Source organism: Notolabrus celidotus, chromosome 16, assembly GCF_009762535.1.
Source record: "Notolabrus celidotus isolate fNotCel1 chromosome 16, fNotCel1.pri, whole genome shotgun sequence".
Taxonomy (NCBI): domain Eukaryota; kingdom Metazoa; phylum Chordata; class Actinopteri; order Labriformes; family Labridae; genus Notolabrus; species Notolabrus celidotus.
The window spans coordinates 7302545-7323619 of NC_048287.1; the positions used below are offsets into that span (position 1 = coordinate 7302545).

At 40.6% G+C, this 21075-nt stretch overlaps 1 protein-coding gene across 5 annotated transcripts; it reads right to left on the reverse strand.

The window, feature by feature from the left end:
* Positions 1-581: 581 nt before the first annotated feature.
* On the reverse strand, positions 582-20418 carry si:dkey-222b8.4 (uncharacterized protein KIAA0895). 5 transcript variants are annotated; one of them, XR_004634393.1, is made up of 8 exons: positions 20267-20418; positions 15974-16629; positions 10981-11124; positions 9803-9935; positions 8379-8684; positions 8168-8265; positions 6291-6536; positions 582-741 (listed from the first exon to the last, which is right to left on the reverse strand). XR_004634393.1 is itself a non-coding variant. In XM_034705554.1 (7 exons), the coding sequence occupies exons 2-7, from the start codon at positions 16601-16603 to the stop codon at positions 6378-6380; spliced, it is 1470 nt and encodes a 489-aa protein (XP_034561445.1). In that variant the 5' UTR covers positions 16604-16629; positions 20267-20400; the 3' UTR covers positions 1863-6377. The 5 variants fall into 5 exon arrangements, 2 of the variants coding, with proteins under 2 accessions (XP_034561445.1, XP_034561444.1); XR_004634392.1 differs by lacking the exon at positions 20267-20418 and adding an exon at positions 18559-18827 and having other exon boundaries at positions 646-741; XR_004634391.1 differs by lacking the exons at positions 582-741; positions 20267-20418 and adding exons at positions 1863-3291; positions 18559-18827.
* Positions 20419-21075: the final 657 nt, after the last annotated feature.

Below are 21075 nucleotides of genomic sequence, written 5' to 3' on the forward strand. Positions count from 1 at the left end.
CGTTTGAGGTTTTTGAAATAAAGAATGATTGTTTGTATTGTTGTAAATCTCTGATCTGTTTACCACACAAACTTCATCACAGCCTCCAAAACATCAGCATCTAACCTGAGAAAGCATGTGGAGGTCTGGAGCTAACACACTGCTTTGATTCCAGAGGAACATTGTAAACTTGTCTGTGCTTGTAGTAACTTAGTTTATATTTCATGGTATTCCTTGTAGATATGAAATCATGTTTTCTAGATAAACAGAACGGAGCAGAATGAATACCCATGCATTCTTGACTGCACTCATGCTTTGTGAAAAAGCACTTTTAAAGTACTTTGAATACTTCAGTATTTTTAAAAGCAAGTACTCCACGACTTTATATCAAGTAATTACCTGACTGAACAACTTTCACTTGTATTGGAGTAATGTTTGACCAGGAGGATCTATACTTTGACTTAAGTGATGAAGACGTGTACTTTGTCCACCACTGCACCTCAGTGGTCTTTGAATGCTGATGATGTTCATTATGGACATCCAGCCACTGGGACAAAGTGGTTTTCAAACAGTGTGTGAGTACTTTTCTTCTGTTCATTTTTATAGTTATACAAGTCTTGGTAGCAGTACTTGTAGACACCCTGCCCATGCTTGCCAACGTCCTCTTCCTCAACATGTTGGTCACTCACATCTTCTCTGTCGTTGGGGTCCAGCTGTAGGCAGGTATTCTGCGCAACCGCTGTTTCCTGGGAGAGGATATTCCTGTGTAAGGAAAAACCTTTATTTAATCATTATAATCTATGTAATCTGCATATTATTATTTCTCTCTGAGTCAGACTTTTCTAAAAATCTCCTTCATATATTTATTTAAAGTCCAAAATCATCAATAATGTAATATATAATAATAAATAATATGAAACATACACTTGATATGCTCACTTTAAGCTAGACCCAACAAATGCCCTCAGTGTTTGTACATGAACTATAACTTTACAATATATTGATTATTATCATCATTGTTTCATATTCTGTGAATCAACTATCAGATTATTTGACCGTTTCTGATTCCCATTATATGATCCATCACTTTTCTTGTGATGTGACTTACCGATAACTTTGTGTGAACTGCGTTAAAGCTTTGATCAGTTTTTCAGTCTATCAGGCACAAGGTTTTCTCAATACGCAGAACAAAAGTCTGATCATGAACTCTCAGAGCTAAATTTTCTATAGAACATCACTTGAACTGTATTTAAACTTTTGGATTTTTTTCTCCAGAAAGTACAACGTGTCCCTGAGTTCATACTTTATTCCAAAGTATGGGGAAAAGTTTGAATTCATCTGGCTGCTGGAAGTGTAAACGTCATATCTGCGACAATGTTTTGCTTAGTTTGGACAAGTTAAGATGAACCTTATGTCTCTGTGGTGCAACCAAACAATGACACAACTTAAGTTACAAACTAGCTAGTATCAACGTATGGCTTAGTGAGGACTTTAAACCCTAACTTAGGACACATCTGGTGAGACAGGCTGCAGGACTTTAACTCAAGTCCAAATGTGACTGAACAACTTTCACTTGTGTTGGAGTAATGTTTGACCAGGAGGATCTACACTTTGACTTAAGTGATGAAGACAGGTACTTTGTCCACCACTGCTTAACTATCAAAAAGTGGTTGTACAGGCCCTGATTCACATTTAGACCTGGCGTTTTAAATAATCTAAATAGGGCCCTATATGTTTTGTTCATGAATTTTTTCAAAAAGCATGCACCCCCCTAAAATAATCGTGTCACATTTTTAGGGAGTCCACTTTATTTGAAGATTCTGTTACTGAATATCACAAAACAGTCATTCAAATAGAAAACATCACATAGAAATACCACATCATTAAAGTGTACCATGTAAGGGTTTATTGAGGAAGCAGAGTGACACACATGCTCCTGTGTTAGCTCATCCTTTGTATCATCAACAACACAACAAACTCATCAAGTATCACAGTTGAAACCACGAGGCATTTGGTTTGTTGTGTAAAACATGAACACATCAGTCTGTACAAACTCACTAACCTCTAGTGAAGTTTATAAAAGGGTAGTTTAAAGGTAGAGAAGTGCAAATATTCAAACAGGGCTTCAAGTCAGTGAACTTAAACCACAAGGGCTTCATACAGCAAAAAGAGGAACACAGCTTCATTTTCCCTTTAGTGAAACAGTGCTGATGGGCTCAGCTTTAATTAGCATGCCTCATGAAGCGCTTCAACTCTCTCTGTATCCATCTCTGTTTAAAGAGACAGCCCGTCAAACCATCTGAGAAACAACTCTGCTCTGATGCCGAACATCTGTACTACAATAATAGTGACTGTACGTGTTATCAAGGGAAACAAAGTGCAAGAATAAGTTCATCTTCAATAAAGAGACGGTTATATAAATCACTGGATAAGTACACTTAGATCACAGGTGCAAAAGAGAGAGACAGAATACTTCTATAAAACTAGATCTGTAACTTTTTCATGGCTTATTCGGAAGCTAACGTCTACTACATCGAACCGTACACGTGCACGAAATACTAAAGAGGATATCAGATACTGTTTCAGAGTACAGGCTTAGATTGTGATTACAGAACTTTCTGATCCAGAAACAAGTCATCTCAGTAAAAAACTAACAAAAACAAAAGAGTCGTTTTACCTCCAGGACACAGGAGCTGCTGGTCTACCTCTTTCTGATATCAGCAGCTGATAATGCTTGAAACTGGTATATCTGTAAAGTAGTTGGGCTCTCACTTAAAGGATATTCTTGTTTCTAAGTAATAAGAATGCACCCCACTTCGAGACGCTGCTCAATGAGTGGCAAGCTACCAGGACTGTAGGCATTTAAAAAGTTTAAAAAAGTAATTTCTCAAAGTTTCTCATCCAATTCAAACTTTGTTCCCTCACATTTTGTATCTGATGGTTTAATGTGATGACCATGGGAAAGAAAAACCTTCTGAAGTTAGAAGTAATCCACAGCAATTTAAAAAAAAAAGTAATCAGTGTGACATTTTTAAAGGTACAGTGTGTAGAAATTGGAATATTTTGCGATATTGCTCATCCCTCCCTTTGGTGAAACAATAGTGGCCTTTGAGGACAAGACGCTCCAGTGACGCAAGATAAGTATGATCCTCCATCTATCATGTTTTTACCATAAAAAAACGTAGAGCACAACAACAACCACTCTTCTTCTTCTTCTTCTTCTTCTTCTTCTTCTTCTTCTTCTTCTTCTTCTTCTTCTTCTTCTTCTTCTTCTTCTTCGTTTTCTAACTGGTGCATTTTGGAGGCCACTCACTAAATACAGAAACACGTATGTTACTTGTTTGTCAGTTCTGTGCAACTGCAGAAAGGGACCAGCTCCTCATGAAGATACGGAAGGCTCATTCTAAGTTACCAAAAACAATGTTTCATATTCAGGTGATTATACACCAATTTAAACATACTTATGAATATTATATTGAATTCTACTGAGTCTGTTATGATAAATGCTGTTAAATGCCACACTGTACCTTTAATCAGTCAGTCAGACTGTAGTCAAGGTATTCTTTTGCAATATTCACATCACAGCCTTGTTCCTCCTCCATCATGCTCAGTGGGAAGCTTGAATGCTGCTTACAAAGAATAATGTCACACTGCAGCCCTATGTTAAAATCTGTACCAAATTTAACAAATTAACATTTCATCAAAGTGAAAATCCAAACTTCATGGGGTCTTATTTCCAGTTCAGACAACGTATTTGAAAACCCAAGGAGCCATGAAAGACAGCACGTCTTGAGGACGTACTTTTTATTATTAATTGAAGCTGTTTCTGTTTCATTATTTAACGCTTTAAATGCTAATGGTACTTAAGTGGTTGATGACTAACATTAGCTGTTTTCTCATGACGGCTTTGTATGCAAGTGAAAATAAGTTAAAGCTCCAGTGAGGAGTTTTTAACAGGTTATGAAACAGACTGAAATCAATACTGATGTCTCGTAATGACCTACACAAGCAAACCAGAGTATTAGCGACAAGATTGCCTATAGTGCTCTGCTAGCTGTCGAAATAGCCTTTTTAAAAATTTTTCTCAACAAAGAGTCATACAGTGAGTCATATATTTGACTGTTAAGAAAAGCAGGATTAAATTTTCTCTTAAAAAACAACACAAGAAAATCTGCAAGAGATTGTCCAGAGTGGGCGCCAAAACGGACACAAACTGAAAATTCCTCAAAGGGGCCTTAAGATGGTGCTCTCTTAACAAATCCTCTCAGGTGGTTATTATTGGGATCGAAGGTGAAAGTTAAACTCATGCTCAGGGTGGGAAACTTATTATGTGTGCGGCCTTTTTCCATGCAAAATCTAGAGCTCAGGAATCTGACAGACGGTCTTTGTTTCACTACTGCCTCATTAATCATCAACTGAAGAGTTAATGTATTGGAAAAAATTAGACATAAAGCTTTATCTCATATCAACACATTATATTTGATTACCTATGAGCTACATTTAGACAAAGGCTAAGAGAGCATCCAACCACTTTAAAGCTGCTGTGAAGAACTTTTGGTGTTGACTTTGGTGCCCCCTCAAGGAAAAACAGTTCCTCCTTTCTCTGTAATGATTTGGTCCTGTGCTTTTGAAAGGGAGTTTTGTTCAATGAAAAGATCATCCTGCTGTCTTGAAGCAGAGATATGTGCCACACATTGAGGAGAACGTAAACAAAGACTGGTCATGTGTAGTTAATCACTTCACCTGACACCTTTAAAAATCAAATGACATGAAGAACTTGGTGATTGTGGTCTCATTTGCTTTAGTGAAAAATCCTCACAGGAGCTTTAATGTTACTATTTAATATTGACGCACACTGCTGCCAAGATCATAAATTCATAGATACAGTATGTGATGCAGTGAGCAGGATGTCACTTATTAAAAACTACAGATTGTGGCTGTTCAACAACATAAATGTGTTACTAAATATTCTGTTTAACCTTGAAATCTGGCCTCATATCCTTCAGGATTTCTTTTTTCAATTAATAACAATAATTATGATATTTTTATCATGTGATATTTATATTGAGATGTATACAAATGGAAATTATACCAGATAAATTCAGCTTGTTTTTATGTATACATCATAGGTATAGTTTCAGTTTAAGGCTTTAAGCTCCAACAACCTCATGGAAAATGTTGATAAAGTACAGATGGAACAACATATTCTGCACTAACTTTAAACACACACCTGAACGTCACAGTTGTATTTTTACTAGAACGTGTCATAGCCCATTTCTGAGGATGTTTGTATGCTTTTCAATATGCATGGTGAGTTTCATGGCTGTAACTTTTAATGTCCTTTAACGTCAGATGCAGCCACTAAAAGTAAACACCCTGTTGCCCATCTGCTGCCAAACAGCCCAAAGCAAAAACCAGCAGCAGGTGGAAGTGTCGCTTTAAGCATTCAAAAGCTGGCCCATGTATCGGAGTGTCTGCCTCAATCATCCAGCCCACGTTATCTGCGACAGCAGCAGAGTTGCATTCTTGCCAACAGGCAGACTTTCCATGCACATTGCTAAGTGCTCTGTGTGTTCTTGTGGAGGTCTGTACATTGCTAACAGACTTAATTTAATAGTCATGGAAAGCAACGGAAAGCCACAAAAAAGTAGCAGGACGAGGTTTCAGGTTGATTGCTTGACATCCTGGGATGTGATTATTGCACACACGCACATCTAAAGTGAGACATATAAATTATATAACGTGCAGCCCTATCGATTATCAATTGTCTTTTGGGTTGTGAAGGGACAAACATTTTCAGGATTTTTCATAATTAATATAACTTGCACCCAAGAACAAAGAGATATGACCACATCTTTCAAAAAGCAGATTCCGGCTTCCCAACCTGAGCGTATGTTTCTGTATTTTGAACTGAGTTGGTTTGAAGTGGCTCTAAAGAAGCAATAAACTAAAAACAAACTAACGCACACCAAACTGAACCGTCTGGAGCTGTCAAGTCAAAACAAGTTGGCACAAAGTGTATCATAAAACTTGTGTAGAATAAAGTGTAAAAAGTATAGCTGTATATTTTTTGAAACGGCCTTCAGGTGCTGAACTGTGTTGGCACTTGTTGAATAAATGTTGTAAATATACCTGCTCTCAACACAACATGGTGAAACGACTCACTGGCTGCTCTGTATTGGGGGTTGATTACCCGGCGATAACAGATGTTTCACTAAAAGCTTAATAAGACTGAACCAATGTGACTTCTTGAACACAACTTTTGTACGACATGCAACACAGCACGCTGCACGATTCACATACTCTACTACCATGCAGGATGAAGGTGTTGGTGGTGAGGCATGCAGGCAGTAGCTGGCAGTGGTGTGGTCAGGTCTGTGCAGGAGTGTGGAGGCGGCTCAGATGATGGTCTTGAGCTCCTCATCAGTGAGCTGGTTGACAGCCATGATTTTCGTCAGCTGCTCGGAATAACGCGACAGGTCCTGCATGAAGTGTGGGATGCGGATGTTTTCCATCTGAGCCAGCGGTTTCAGGCGGTCCACGTCTTCAAATGACACCTGAGGAAAAAAGAAAACAAAAAGAGACAAAGTGAGCTACGTGCTGAGCTGCAAGTCATAAATAAGACAGTGCTGAACCGTCTGAACCAGACAAAAATAAACCAAATTTAACGGCCTGATTCACAAAAGAATTGCATTGCTTTTGTGTCTCTTTGATCTGTTTGAATGAGACAAAAACACACTGTCTGATTCACACAGACTGACACGTTGAATGCTCAAACATGACGTCTTCAGTGTTTGTTTGTATCAAAGTCAGTCTGCTGTTCATCTTTAGGGCAAGTAAACATTTTTAAGCCTGCACGTCATGAGAAAAAAAAAAGAGAAAAACAAAATAACAACCTTGTTTTATCAAGGTTGCTGAATTAGAGTCACCAAAAACAACCTCTATCATTAGCTGCAATGGGTTTCCTAAAAACACTAACCTCTGGGGTTGAAAACAGTAGAGCACAAACTGAAGAGTAATGTAACAGTGGCTAAGTCAACTCCTTAAAGGCAGTGTGTTGAAGGAAACTTCACTTCTTACATCACACTCAGTGACTTTGCGTAATAATGAGTGCCTCTGGCTCCTCTGAAGCAGAAAGCTGTCTGCTCCTTCCTTAGAGAGGTTGTTATGTAATCCTCATTCAGCCTTGCTCTCCTTTTGTTTCACTCTGTCTGAACTGTTGCCATCATCCGAGTAGTTAAACTTTTATTCTCTGCCACTGAATGTCACAAATGATCCCAGCTATTTCCACTGTGGTGGTGTAGTCGAAGCACTGGTAGAGAGGGGGTACTGTTAAAAGATGATGTCACTGAGAGGAGAGCTGAGAGAGAGAGAGCAGACCTCTCTCTATCCAAAGCAGTGAGAGGCCCAAACACTGTGGAAAGTAGCTTTAAGGGACGGCTGATTCATTATTTATTCAGTTTTACTGTCAGCACGATACTGAGGGCTAATCTGCCACTCTGATGCAAAAACTCTGTCATTAATGATGAAGCCTCTGGTTCAGGAGAGCATCATCTAAAGATGGGAGCAGTGCCTGGCAGTAGAGGATAGGGAAGGGCACAAGTAAACATTCAGTTTTACACTATAGGCTGTTCCAGAGACTTTAAATCTGCATCAAGTAGTAGGTGTGGCATTAACATTCATACACATGCACACTGGACTGTTGTGTTCAGGGTCAGGGTGAAGTGTTTGGGTTAAGCTCTTGTTTATCAGTCCATTTATGATCAAAACTCATTGATTGTTAAGAACTTACTCGAACACATTTTTTTGTTTCAATTTTCTATCACATGGAACAAACATCATGTGGTCTCATATTTCATTCTGCTATCAGAAAGGTGTTTTACGTTTAAAGTGTTTAAAGATTAAAGCATGTTTCGATTCACATCGAAATCAAGTTCCTGAAATTATCATGGACTTAATTTCCTGGACTCAACTGGAAAATGCCAGAAGTACCTGAATGAAAAGGGCTTCAGATGCAGTGAGTGACTGTGGTCCAAGAGGAGGAGGTGGAGGCTGTTTCTGATCAAACTTCTTTGTTAAAAATCTGATAGAAAAACGGTCTCTGTGAATAATCCCTGAAGCAGATACTCAGCTGCTTAGGGACGCCGTGAGTTGAGTAATACAAGACAAAGAAGGTTAGCTGCCTTACTTTTCCTAGAGCCATCAGCAGAGGGAAGTTGATCCTGTCTCTGTATCTCAGGATTTTTAAGATTCCATCCAGGTAGACCTGGTCTTTACTGAAGCACCCTGCAGTGTTAGAGGAAAGAAAGGATTTTTTAAAACAGGTCATGGCAACATCTACTTGATTGTCTGAATCTTATTACCAGTCAAAGAAAGTCAGTTTGCATAAAATGAATAACCTGGCTGAGCTGTATCTGTCTGGCCCCTCTTGGCTCGGACGCAGTAGTCCCAGCGGGTGTTGGGGTCCTTGACGAAGCGTCCAAGGTTGTGGAAGAGCTGAGTGAAGGACATGTGGCTGGCCTGGTAGACGGTGTAGTAGAGCAGGGCGGCCCGCCACAGAGTGGGGTCTTTCCTAAACAGGACGCTGTGGATGCTGGCCAGGCCCTCCTCTGTGGGGTTCAGAGGCTTCAGGTTGTGCTTCTTCCTGCCCACGCTGCTGTTCCACGGCTGGTGGCAGTTATTGACGCCGCGGAAATAATGCGTGCCTGGTGGACGGAGACAGAAACGATTTATTCAACAGAGTTCAAATATAAGTCAGTTTAATAGGAAAAAAACACAAGCTGCATCAATGAGTGAATATAGCTGCTTGAGCCCCTTGCACATGTACACCCCTGAAAATGAGAGGCTGCTTCAGAAGTGTTTCTTGTTCACACATGCCCCCCAACACAGAGACTGTATAAATAATGGACTTAGTATCCGTGACGTCACCCATCTGTTTCTGAAGCGCTGTCAGCAGGAGCCATATTGGAAATGCTGAACCCAACCAAACTGCTGGCGAGCTGGTGTAAGTACAGAGGCGGACTAAGTTTGGTTGAATTCAGCCTTTCCAATATAGCTCCCGCCGACGATTGGCTTCAAAACAGAGCTCAGGAACAAATGAGTGATGCCACGGAGACTACGTCCATTATTGATACAGTCTATGGTGCCAATAGAAAAAATTGCTTAACAGCGTGAAGTTTTCCCTGCTGGCTGGATGAGAGATCACTGGAGCTAAGGCGTGATGCAAAAAATATACTGTAGTAGTCACTGAGTAATGTTTACAAGAAATCCAAGATGGCTGGCAAAGGGAAGTACTACGCAGCTCACTCCAACTCCTTCGGGAAATTTTACTAGGGTCTGGTTGAAGTCAGGTACACAGTTTTGAAGTTTCAAGAAGTTGCCAGGAGTTTTGTGCATGCATAGATAGGGCTTTAGTTTCAACAGTGACACATGTTGATATGCCTTAAAGCTGCATTCATTCTCACAACTGTCAGGGGACAAGTTTACTTGACTTCTGACCTCAAAGATATTTTCCTACTGAGATTTTGGTGTTTCTTGCTGGTTCAGGACTGTGATCAAGCATGTGAAGTCTGAGTTGATTGGACACTGTAATAATAACTAACCAAACATGGCCTTTTGAGTCAGACTGAAGATGTGAACAACTTTTAAACTCCAGGCAATTTAAATATGCTAACAGTTTCAGGTGGATTGGATGAAAGCATAGTGTAGCAAAAAGATGGCATAGTTTAAAATAAAATGAAGATGGAGGACATATTTGGGGTAAAGGTGCGAGAGGCTTTGTTGAAAGTCTTGAGAAATAATACCTTACATGAGAGCTACTTACCTATCTCATGCCTCAGCATGCCCTCCAGCCACTGTTCTCTCGCTGTGGAGACGTTGATAGTCAGAGTGGGTCTGCTGTTCACCACCGTCATGGACGCTCTGGACAGAAGGTCGTCTGTCACCTGCACCACAATCTACCAACACAGAAAGAACTCCATATTTCTTTTTTTTCTTCTATCTCATCTTATCTACTTATAAACACTGATTTAGTGAGTTATGAGAAGTAATTCATGGCTATCCTATCGGCTTGTGTTGTGTTTGTGATTTATTTTCTTAAAGGTACTTCTCATTCATGTTAACGATGAAGGATGTATTTACTTCCTTTCTTGCAGAGAGTTCAATCAGGGTCCAAAGGTGAGGGTAACCACTGTGCAGCAGCTTTGACAGTGTGTGTGTGTGACATGTTGTTTCCGATTCAGAGTATTGACTTTTCATTTTTGATCATTTAATCGCACAGAAAACAAAGAGCTCCTGTGGGGGCTTTCTAACCAGTGATGAGTCAGTTTCCTTAGATTACTCAGACATGTGCAGCTGCTGTTTTTCTCACTTTCAGACTGAAATGAGATGACCTCCAGGAAGTTGTGTGGACCCTCAAACGCACAGAGGATAAAAATGACATTGTGCGATGCAAACCCTCTTAGATTCTTTCAGCTGTGCAGACTCTGAAGCATGAATTCAAGCGTCTGTAAAACCACTGATGCCCCACTTTGCTACAAATGTGTTCTGCCTTCATTTTCAGCTTGGTTTGACAAAACTGTCTACTTTATCTAAACCCATGGGGACTTTTCCAAGTGTATACAAGGTGTGTGTATGTGTGGTGTAATGTGTTCAGTGAAGCATTTTTAATGTGGTGATGTAATATGTAGTTGTTGATGGTTACATAAATGCAGCTGGGCACAAGCCACTTCAGTGGAGTGGTTGCTTTTTGCAAGGTCTTCTTTTCCCCGGAGCTCGTTCCCTTTGACGCGCTTCTGTCTGCAGCTCAGTGATGACGACGTACAAATCCACAATGACACTGACTCTGGAGTGCAGCCACAGAAAAATACCCGGCTCTTGGTTACACTCTTCCTAAATTCATTCTGGTGTATTATATACTCTTTAGTGGTTTGACTCAAGCTGTGAACAAATATATGAGAGTGCGCAGAAACAAAGTGATTCCAGTGTTTCCTGTCCTCGTACCTCCCCTGTGCAGCCTTCCCTCTCCATGTATTTCTTGACGTTGTGCAAGATGCGACCCTTGGTGAGGAGGTTGCCCCCAGTACTCTGTTCAAACTTCTCGTAGCTGCCGTACCGCTGCAGGGCCAACTTCATGATGTTCACCGCCTGAAAGAGAAGTGAGATTTGTTATGTAAAAGCTGTGGTGTCTGTCTTTGACAGGAAAACCTAACAGCCTTTTACTTTGGTGCTCTGATGTGATGATAAGAAGAAACTTTATTTCATCGCTAAAATAAACTCCAGCAGGCAAGACACACTAACAGCTGAATAATCAGTCAGTTTTCACACATAATGAATCCTACCAGGTGGCCAGAGGTCCTTTACTTTGTCTAGGTGCAGGGCTGAAGGGGATAAAGTCTGTGCTCAAACAACGATGTGCATCACAATCTGTGGTGTGGATTTAAGGGAACACTTCCTACATGGAACTCAAAATCCTTTTCAAACATGTATTGTTCACTCTGTGTTGAATATAGCAGCTTATATTTTATTTGATTATTTATTCAACATTTCTTTGTCCAGCATGGAAACGTATTGCATTCACGTGAGAAAAAAACATGTGGCTCTGTTTTCTGAAGTAACGAGTTAATTATCTCGTAATTACGAGAAAAGTGTTCTGTTTTTTTTCTCTCAATTTACCGGTCAATCTACATTCCCACCCTCACCTATGGTCACGAGCTGTGGGTAGTGACCGAAAGAACAAGATCATGAAAACAAGTGGCCGAAATGAGCTTTCTCCGCAGGGTGTCTGGGCTTGGACTTAGAGATAGGGTTAGGAGCTCAGACATCCGAGAGAGGCTCAAAGTAGAGCCGCTGCTCCTCCGCATCCAGAGGAGCCAGATGAGGTGGTTCAGGCATCTGGTCAGGATGCCTCCCAGGCGTCTCCCTGGGGAGGTGATTCGGGCATGTCCGTCTGGGAGGAGGCCACGGGAAAGGCCCGGGACACGCTGGAGAGATTATATCTCTCAGCTGGCCTGGGAACGCCTCGGTATCCTCCCACAAGAGCTGGTGGAAGTGGCCGGGGAGAGGAGCGTCTGGGCTTCCCTGCTAAGGCTGCTGCCCCCACGACCCGGACCCAGATAAGCGGAAAAAGATGGATGAATGGATGGATGGTGTTCTGTTTTTCTGAAGTGTTTTCCTGAATTATCGGGAGGCCTACCCGAAAATCAACAGCTGCAAAGCCCTCAGCTGCCTGCGCAATGTTGAGCTAATAACAACACCATCTATGTGACTTTAGGACACTAGTATCTCCCAACGCTTTAAACCCAAAGCAAAATAAAACTGGATTAAACTGAACGCCCGGGGGATGTTTACTTCCTTGTGTGTCCTTGAGGTGCTTATGGGATTTTACTATAGAAGTCTGTCGTTAATTCAGAAAAACTGAGCAGATTTTTAAAAACTGAAATAAAACTATTATAACAATAAAACTCAGTTAAAAGAGAGACTAAAAAGGTCGGTCTTGAATTCGCTTTTGAAAATGTTGACGCTCTTCGCAGCCCTCAGATTACAACTGATGTCTGACAGCTGCAGTTTTTTAGATGCTGATATGAGAAAGTTTCAGGGTTTGACACCAACCATACCCACAGATAATAAGCCTGTGGCCCCCAGAGATCTCATGTTTATATCGTCCTGTGGCTACCAGGTTTTATCCCCATACCATGAGCGTTACATTACAGATCCACACCTGGGTCTTTCTGGCCGGCATCAGCAAAGGCTGATGTTTCAGCTCTTGAACTGCTCCATCAGCAAAACACACAGGTGATGCAAACATCTCATGACGCAGCCGGGCGGTGCAACCTCGTGTTTTGTTGCTTCATTGCTTGTTTTGTTTTTAACAGTGAGAAACTAACACTCTTTAAAAACCAGACTTTAAAAATGTGCCTTTACTTTTAGGCTTTTTATTAAGTTTACTCTTAAGCCCCCAAAACACATGTTGGCCTTGAAATTAAGAAAAAATTGTGCTTTAAATATCTTTCTGCAAGATAATTTGGACTCAGCTTTTTTTCAAAGTTTATCACAGAGAGAGCAAATATGTAAATGTAGAGCAGACTCTGCAACAAAAAAGAAAAGGAAAGATAGGAAACAAACAGTATCCTTTCCAGGATCATTTTACTTCATTTCCTGTTCATCGTCTTTACTCTTCCTCGTCTTACTCTGATTACTTGTGTTACTAAAAGACACTGAAACAGAACACTACACGACTGTTTCCATGTGAACTACAAACACTCAAATCTTTTGTTTCCCTTCATCTGCAGGTCGAGGGGGGAGAGATTGAAAAGTGAGCACTGAGTCTGATTATTCTTCAGCATCACTGTCGCTCAGTGGACATGTCCTCAAACTGTAGTTGTTGATGTAAGACAACCACTGAGTCTAAAATAAACTTCTTTCCTGAGCTAATTCTGCCACTTTCTCTCAGACAGAGACTGGGGTTACATCAGCTCCGGACGGCCCTGACGTTAAACACCTTTGGCAGAGAGTCTCTGTAAACACAGTGTCCGACCTGGCTGCTGGCATGACGAGGTTTGCTGATCTCAGACCAGCCAGCTCAGCACCGACCTCGTGCACTGGGGATGTTGTTGGAGATGTGATGAATGACCTGTCACTGCCTCTGGGACCAAGAATGGTAGAGTGCACTTTCTGAGTGTACTTTATTTTCCAGTATGCAAGCAAGTAAGTTTTAACCTTTTGAGTTTCTCCTTTTCACCGCATTTTAGCAAAACTAAAACTTTCAGCAGGCCAACACAGAGAAATGAGATACACCTTTTTGACTGTACATGAAGAGTGCATGTAGCATCTAGCCTCCCTATAAACCTGCACTCTGCTTTTAAAGATTTCCTGACAAAGTCCATGTGTAAACACAAACAGACAAATCTGTTCAGCATTCCTTTATGGAAACTTATTCCTGCCATCCACCTGGTAAAACGTCAGGGTGAGCAGATGTGTAAACACATCACTCCCTGCGTGGAAGTGGCCAGGGTAATGACCTTATCCACTCTAAGCAGAGTTCAGAATGTGTTTGCAAAGCGCCTGATATTGGTCAGATAGTTTCCCTGAGTTTGAAACACACCTGACTCAGATCTGAATGTCCCCAAATTGACTGTTATTTATCAGGTGATCATATGTGAAAAGGGGCTTTGGTTTCTAAAGAGGAGCCAATGCACAAGTAGCTTGAATATGCATCTACTTATGGCCAACAGGGGGAAAAATATAATTATCAAGCAGGACAGAAGCGTAGCAGTGTGTTTGCAACCTCCTGATTAGGGCTGGGCAATAATTCGATTATGCTAGTTATTGTGACTATGGATGCACTGAAAATTCGGCCATCGGAAATGTCCCAAAAATACATTTTCTGTTTTCGGCCGAAAGACTTTTATCACCGAAACAACATGGCCGAAACAGAATGTTGTGATGACGCAAGCAAAAACCGCAGCCAGTACGCCCTTGTCTGGATAAGGGCCAACATGTCTGCATCCGTTATTCCTTTAATTAAAGCACTAAAGCGTCTTCTATGCAAAGAGGTTGAGACGGACCACGGAGTGAAAACAATGAAAAGTACACTCTTATGTTGTGTTCACACCAGAGTCGAGCTATTCACGTGAATAGACACCACTGGAAAAGGGAGGGGGCACTAATAAACCTTAAACGCTAGTTGCCACCCAACATTAGACAGAAGAAGAAGACGGTATTGAACAGCCAATCATGTCGCAGGGTGAGAGGTAGGCGGAGCTTAAAGACGTTTGGAGCTGAATGTAAACACAGCTGAAACGAGCGACAGTGGCACTGAAGAAATTCAAAACCTAGCAGCTCAAAGCAGAGTCGTTAGTCTGACACTGTGTCGACTCTGCTTTAACTATTAACTTAATACACTTCATTGAATCTACTTTCAGGATGTGGGTAAAGGAAGAACACAGAGACAACTTCTGCTGTGCATCTCTAACACGTTTAATGTCCACAGCGACCGTAGGACAACTGAACACTTAATAACCGTGATGCATTCACTGCACTGTGGGAAACAATATAACTCTGCCCGTAACTCTTAGTAACCTTAGAGGGGAGAGCACAACTCAAAACAATACTCTATAAACTGATACACAGGACACAATTTGATATCTTTGTTGTAAAATGAAATCAAATTATGCAAATTACCTCAACCAACCAATTCATCAGAAAACTAAATCCAGATACAAACTAACAAACCTTCAACTTCATATTTATCGTTATAATATCGATATTGACTGATATAAAAAATGTTATCCTGATCACATCATTTTCAATATGGCCCAGCTCTACTCCAATCCCAATATGGTCACTTCTACCTGTAAAAAACCCGGATGATGATGGCCTTAATGCCAAACTTAATGTGTGTGAATCTGAGGGGGATGTGACTATTACTAGGTTTCCTTCTTTGTGCTCTAAACTGGGGTCATTTGGAGAACTGCAGGGGGGTCCTGGGATGGTTTTGTGTAGAAATGGGAATATCTAGCAGTCAGATTCTACATTGAAATGCTCCCCTCCCTTTGGTGAAGCTACGGTGGCCTTCAAGGACAAGGAGCTCCTGCTATGCATGTTGAGTATGATCCTCCATTTGTCAAGTTTTTACCACCAAATACGTCTATCAATACAAATTATTCTGCACGCAACCACCGCTCTCTTTAGCCGGTGCGTTTTGGAGGGCACTCACAAAAAATGTGACTAGTTTGTCCGTTCTGTGATATTGTAGAAACATGGCGGTGCAGGGTGTCAGTCTCCGCTCATTCTTTGTTCAAAAAATCAAAACAGGTTTATATCCAGGTGATTACACACTCATGGAAACATTCTTATAAATATTATACTCCTTTTTACCATGTCTGTTGTCTTAATGCTGCTAGATACTCCACACACACTTACCTTTAATGAGTTGTTGCTGTCACCACCACTAAAATGAACCAGTCTACTGAGCTGCACTGTCTGGAGCACTAACCTGTGTGAGGAAGCGGTCTGAGGCGTTGTTGTGCCGTGCCAGGACGAGTGGAGCAACGGGGTTACTGTAGTCAAACTGAGGGTTGTAATTGAAGTCAGACTTAAAAAACTTGGCCTTCTCTTTCTCAACATTAGTCGGCTTTATGGCGGAGAGGATGCAGAGCTTCTTGGCGTTTTCCACTTTGCGTGTGACCGCTGCTTTGTGCAACACAGGGAGTTTAGTGCGGGGTGAATTGGAGATCTTCCTGAGCGGTGGTGTGAGGCCCATGGCGCTGCCCACGACTGCGATGTTCCTTGCTGGTTTAGGGAGATTGGAGTTACTGCCTGAGAGAACACGGTTTGATTGTGTGGGGTTACCCCAAACTTCTGGAGTACGCAACTTTTTGGGGACCATACCCAGACGGTTTCTTTTACTGAATGTGGCGCCACATCTCACTGATGTTTTCGGCCTCCTATTTGGGGACTGCTTTGGGCTCTTCTTCTCCTCCCCCTCAGCCTGCAGCAGGACATTGTAGCTCCTAGAACCAGGGCTGAAGAGGTCTTTGAGGGCGCTTGAGGAGATCTTCTCGAGGTATACTTGGCTTGGACTCAGCACCTTGTCAGAAGAGTTTAAAATGTACTTCTTGGACATTTCTACTTCTGGCCAGTGGAGTCTTTCTGAAAGGAGAAGAGAGCGAAGAAGCCAGTAAGAAAAACAGGACAGAGAATGTGTTTGCTGCTAACTTTAGAATCCTCTTCTCATGCACACCTTTTATAGCAAGCTTGATAGACTAATCCTCTTTAAAGGCAGGCTAAAATTAGATATTTCAGTGTGTTTGTTTTCACGCCTCTGAAAGCAAACTCACATCTTTATTCAGCTTGTTTTGCACAATCATTGAACCCTGATCTGACTCAATACACTAAATTTGACTCATCTTTGATTACGTCAGCAGTTCATAGTCATGCATCCTTCAGTTTAGTTCATGAGTATCCTACTTTCTCATAAGAAACTATTCCCAGAATCTCCCCCAGAGCGGTGCATTACAGAAAAGGAGTCAGGGTGCAGGACTGTGCGATTTCCAGCATTGTGACCCGAATCATCATCATAGTGCGAGTGGACGGGAGCACTGAGGTGGAAGCCGTGCAAACACACACAGCACAAACTAATGAGCTCAGCAGCATCGTCATGGTTGAAGAGGGAGAAGTACGAGTTGGAGCTTCGCTGGATTGTTACATGCTCGTCCAATAGGAACTAATGATATTATCTAACACATCAACTGGGTGGATGATAACTCTGTTTCTCAGGGTCAAATTCAACTGTAGGCAAAGGAGAGCGAAACATATTACCTTTGAAATTCCCGGACAAACACTTCGCTTCTACTTTTATCAAGAAGTCTTTTAAATGTTATCAGGGAGAAGTCTTAGTTAATGACCAGAATAAAGCTTTATTACGTCTAATTAGGAGCAGACATGCTGCTAGTAAGTCTTTAATTTTCTGACAAGGTATGGCGTTATGGAATTAACCTGATATTGGATCTATTAGATGTTGGGCTGTCGGGCACCCTGCAGGGTTGTCAAGAGGTCTGAGCCAGCTTCTGGCTGTGACTCCACACAGGAAAGACTCAATGTGTGAGTCTTAATCTTGGGAAGAAGTTCTGAGATGAATCGAATGATTAAAGGGTTCATTACGGTTAAGACGAGGTCAGTTGTGATTCTGTGTCCGGCAGGACAGTGAGACTGCATGTTATGACTTTAGAGCAGCGAAGGGGGCTGATCATTTATAATAATCCATCCTAATTTAAATAAATAATAAGACCCAACACTATTTACTATGTACGTTAAGTTACATAAGTACAGAGAGAGAGAGAGAGAGAGAGAGAGAGAGAGAGAGAGAGAGAGAGAGAGAGGGAGAGGGAGAGTAGATCAAACATACTTGCCACATAAACACTATTAATGCTTATGCTGTATGTTTTTGTTGATTGTTACTGTTCCGGTTTTTGTTTTGTTTTTAACTATGTAAAGCACTTTGAATTGCTCTTTGTATGATGATATGGTGCTTTATGAATAAGCTTGCCTTGCTAATTAAAAATCTAGTTAAAGGTGGATATGAGGACCTTAATGTTACCAAATCAAATTCATGACAGAAAATACATTTCCAAAGCTGAAACTACTTGTACAAACACATGCACAACAAGATACATAACGCTCAAGTATCTGCATTACACTTTTCACTTATAATCCAGGTGCCAGAGCCCTCATGTGAATTTAAAGCACATGACTGACAATAACCAGAATGATTCAGCATCAGGGAGACTGCCAAGCTACACAAATGCGTAGGATACTGTGATATAATCATTATGAATTAAATATATTTAATGTATAAGAAGGTACAAAAGGAAAATAATTAAAAATTCATACCTTTATTTAATATTTAAATCATTATCCTAATGGTATGGAGTGAATAGTGGCTATCAGAAGCACATATTCTACATCAACAATAGTTCACTTAACTTCATCTAAATAATATCATTAATATTGTGACAGTATTGCCATTTAGTTTTCAATGTTAATGTAATAAGGAGAAAACATGTAGAAATAAAATCTTACCTGTGACTTTTATGGACTCCAGCATCCTCTGATCCCCTTTAAATCTAAGATAACACGGAGGTGTGTTGGCAACTTAACGTCAACCTAGCTAAATCAGCCGGCTAATGTCGTCTTTAAAAGGAGCGACAGACGGAGAAACTTGTTTCAATACGTAAAAGAACACACAGACATTGTATTTATCGCTCTTTCATGGCTGACAGCTGAGCTGATATTACCCGTCCCGCCTACACAGAGCCGGACTGACACAAAGAGCAGAGCTGGCTGCGCCTGCGCGGTGCTGCCTCTGAAGTCACCGTGCTGTTTCCATGGTTTCGTTGGGAACTACGCATGGACTTGAATGCTCATGGGAAATGTAGTCCCTCTGAGAATAGATTAAGGGGTGTCAAACATGCGGCCCGTGGGCCGAAACCGGCCCTCCAGAGGTTCCAATCCGGCCCGCGGAACAACTTTGCAAAGTGAAAAAATTACAGAGAAGACATTAACTGCAATTTTTCAATAAAAGTAACTAATATTTAAAGTGATAAAACAGATGACTTGCTGTTTGCATAATCCAGTTGAGAATCATAAAAACTTTTTAGAGCACTATAAGATGATCCACTAACGACTAACACTAGCACTACACCCCTGCATACACCACTGTCCAGCAAGCAAACTGTCCATGCTGGAGCTGAGGGGTCCAAAATAGTCAACTTTACCTTCTTCATTATTATAATCTATAAAGTAGTCAACTTTACCTTCTTCATTGTTATAATCTATCTGTTCTTTTGCAGTAAACATTACACACTGTGTCAGGTGAATGGTAACCTGTGTGTTTGGAGTGTTGGCAGCAGGTCTCATCGCTTAAAGAGTAAAATATTCAGCCCACTATGAGACTCATCATGGCAAAAATTATAACAGCTGTTTTTGTAGAAAGATAGTTCATTAAATGTGAACATTTTCAGAATGTACTCGTACTTTTTTTGCACTAAAACAAAGGGAACAATTTGAGTTGTCCTTCTAGGTTATTGTGTTATGATTTTACTGGTCCGGCCCACTTCCGATCAACTTGGGCTGTATGTGGCCCCTGAACTGAAATGAGTTTGACGCCCCTGGATTAAGCCACTATCGAGGAGTGATTTAAATTGGTCAAAGATTTAAAGTATTTGTGATGAAAAACCAATTTGTTTTGATTTGATTGAATCCATCTTTTATGTCAGTCAAATAAAGACGTTTTGTTTACTTTTGTCAGATCCCATGACTGTAGTTCCGTGGACTGGTTGCGGTCTACTTGTCAACTACAATTTAAGCCTACAAGGTGCCATGCTTTTATTTGATTTAAATGTATAATTTATTCAAAGTGTTAACAATGAATAAAAACGTAGCTGATATTTTGCTCTTATCTGTTAGAAAACCAAATGATGATCACTTAATGATAATAAGAAATTCAGGAACTGAACGAATCCGGGGGAAAAATAATCCCACTTAGGATGAAAGAACTGTGGTGAAAATGATAATGATAATTATGGTTGGCCCCCCTGTTATTATGACAGTTGTTTTTATCACTATTATAGGCAACTTATTAAAATCTCCATCCATCCCCTCCTTTCACCACATCACCCCCATCCTCCAGCAACTCCACTGGCTCCCAGTCAAACTCAGAATCACCTTCAAAATCCTCCTGTATACTTTTAAGGCCATCCACAACCTCACCCTCCTGTATCTGTCTTACCTCCTCCACATTGTCACCCCCTCCCGCTCCCTCAGGTCTTCCTCCTCCCTCCACCTCTCTGTGGCCTCTGCCTGTCTCAGCACCATGGGGAGCAGAGCTTTCAGTTGCTCTGCTCCCCAACTCTGGAACTCACTCACCAGACATCCAAAGCTCTGACTCACTACCCCTTTTCAAATCAAAACTCAAAAACCCATCTGTTTCAAACTGCATTCTCTGACTAATTTATCTGCTTTATTTTAACTTGGTGTTACTCTGCTTGTTGATTTTTGTTTATTTTATCGCGTTGTTTTATTTATTGTGTTTTAATTTTTCTGTAAAGTGACCTTGAGTGTTGAGAAAGGCACTTTTAAATAAAATGTATTAATATTATTATTAGTAGTATTAATACTCCATTGTTATTGCTGTTGCTATCATTTGTATTTTTTAGAAATCATTTTTCATTTTTCATGATTTATTATTATTATTATTCCGGTCATTATTTATCTATTTCAAATGTATTTATTTATTCATTACTATTATTACTATTATTATAATGAAGGCAAAAAAATATTATTATTATTAATATTATTGTATCTGTATTTACTAACTCAATTTGTAACTTGCCCACTGAACTATTTCCCTTTTTTACATTTTTTATTTTTATATTTAATTTATTTTTTTATTTTATTGAGTCTCTCTCCTCGAAGGCTGTTAGACATGTCCTTTATAGGTTTAAGTGATGTCCACGACGCACACACATTTCTCTTAACATCTGATTACATTTAGTACTTGACTTTAACTCTGTCTATGTAAGGATGTTGACTGTCACC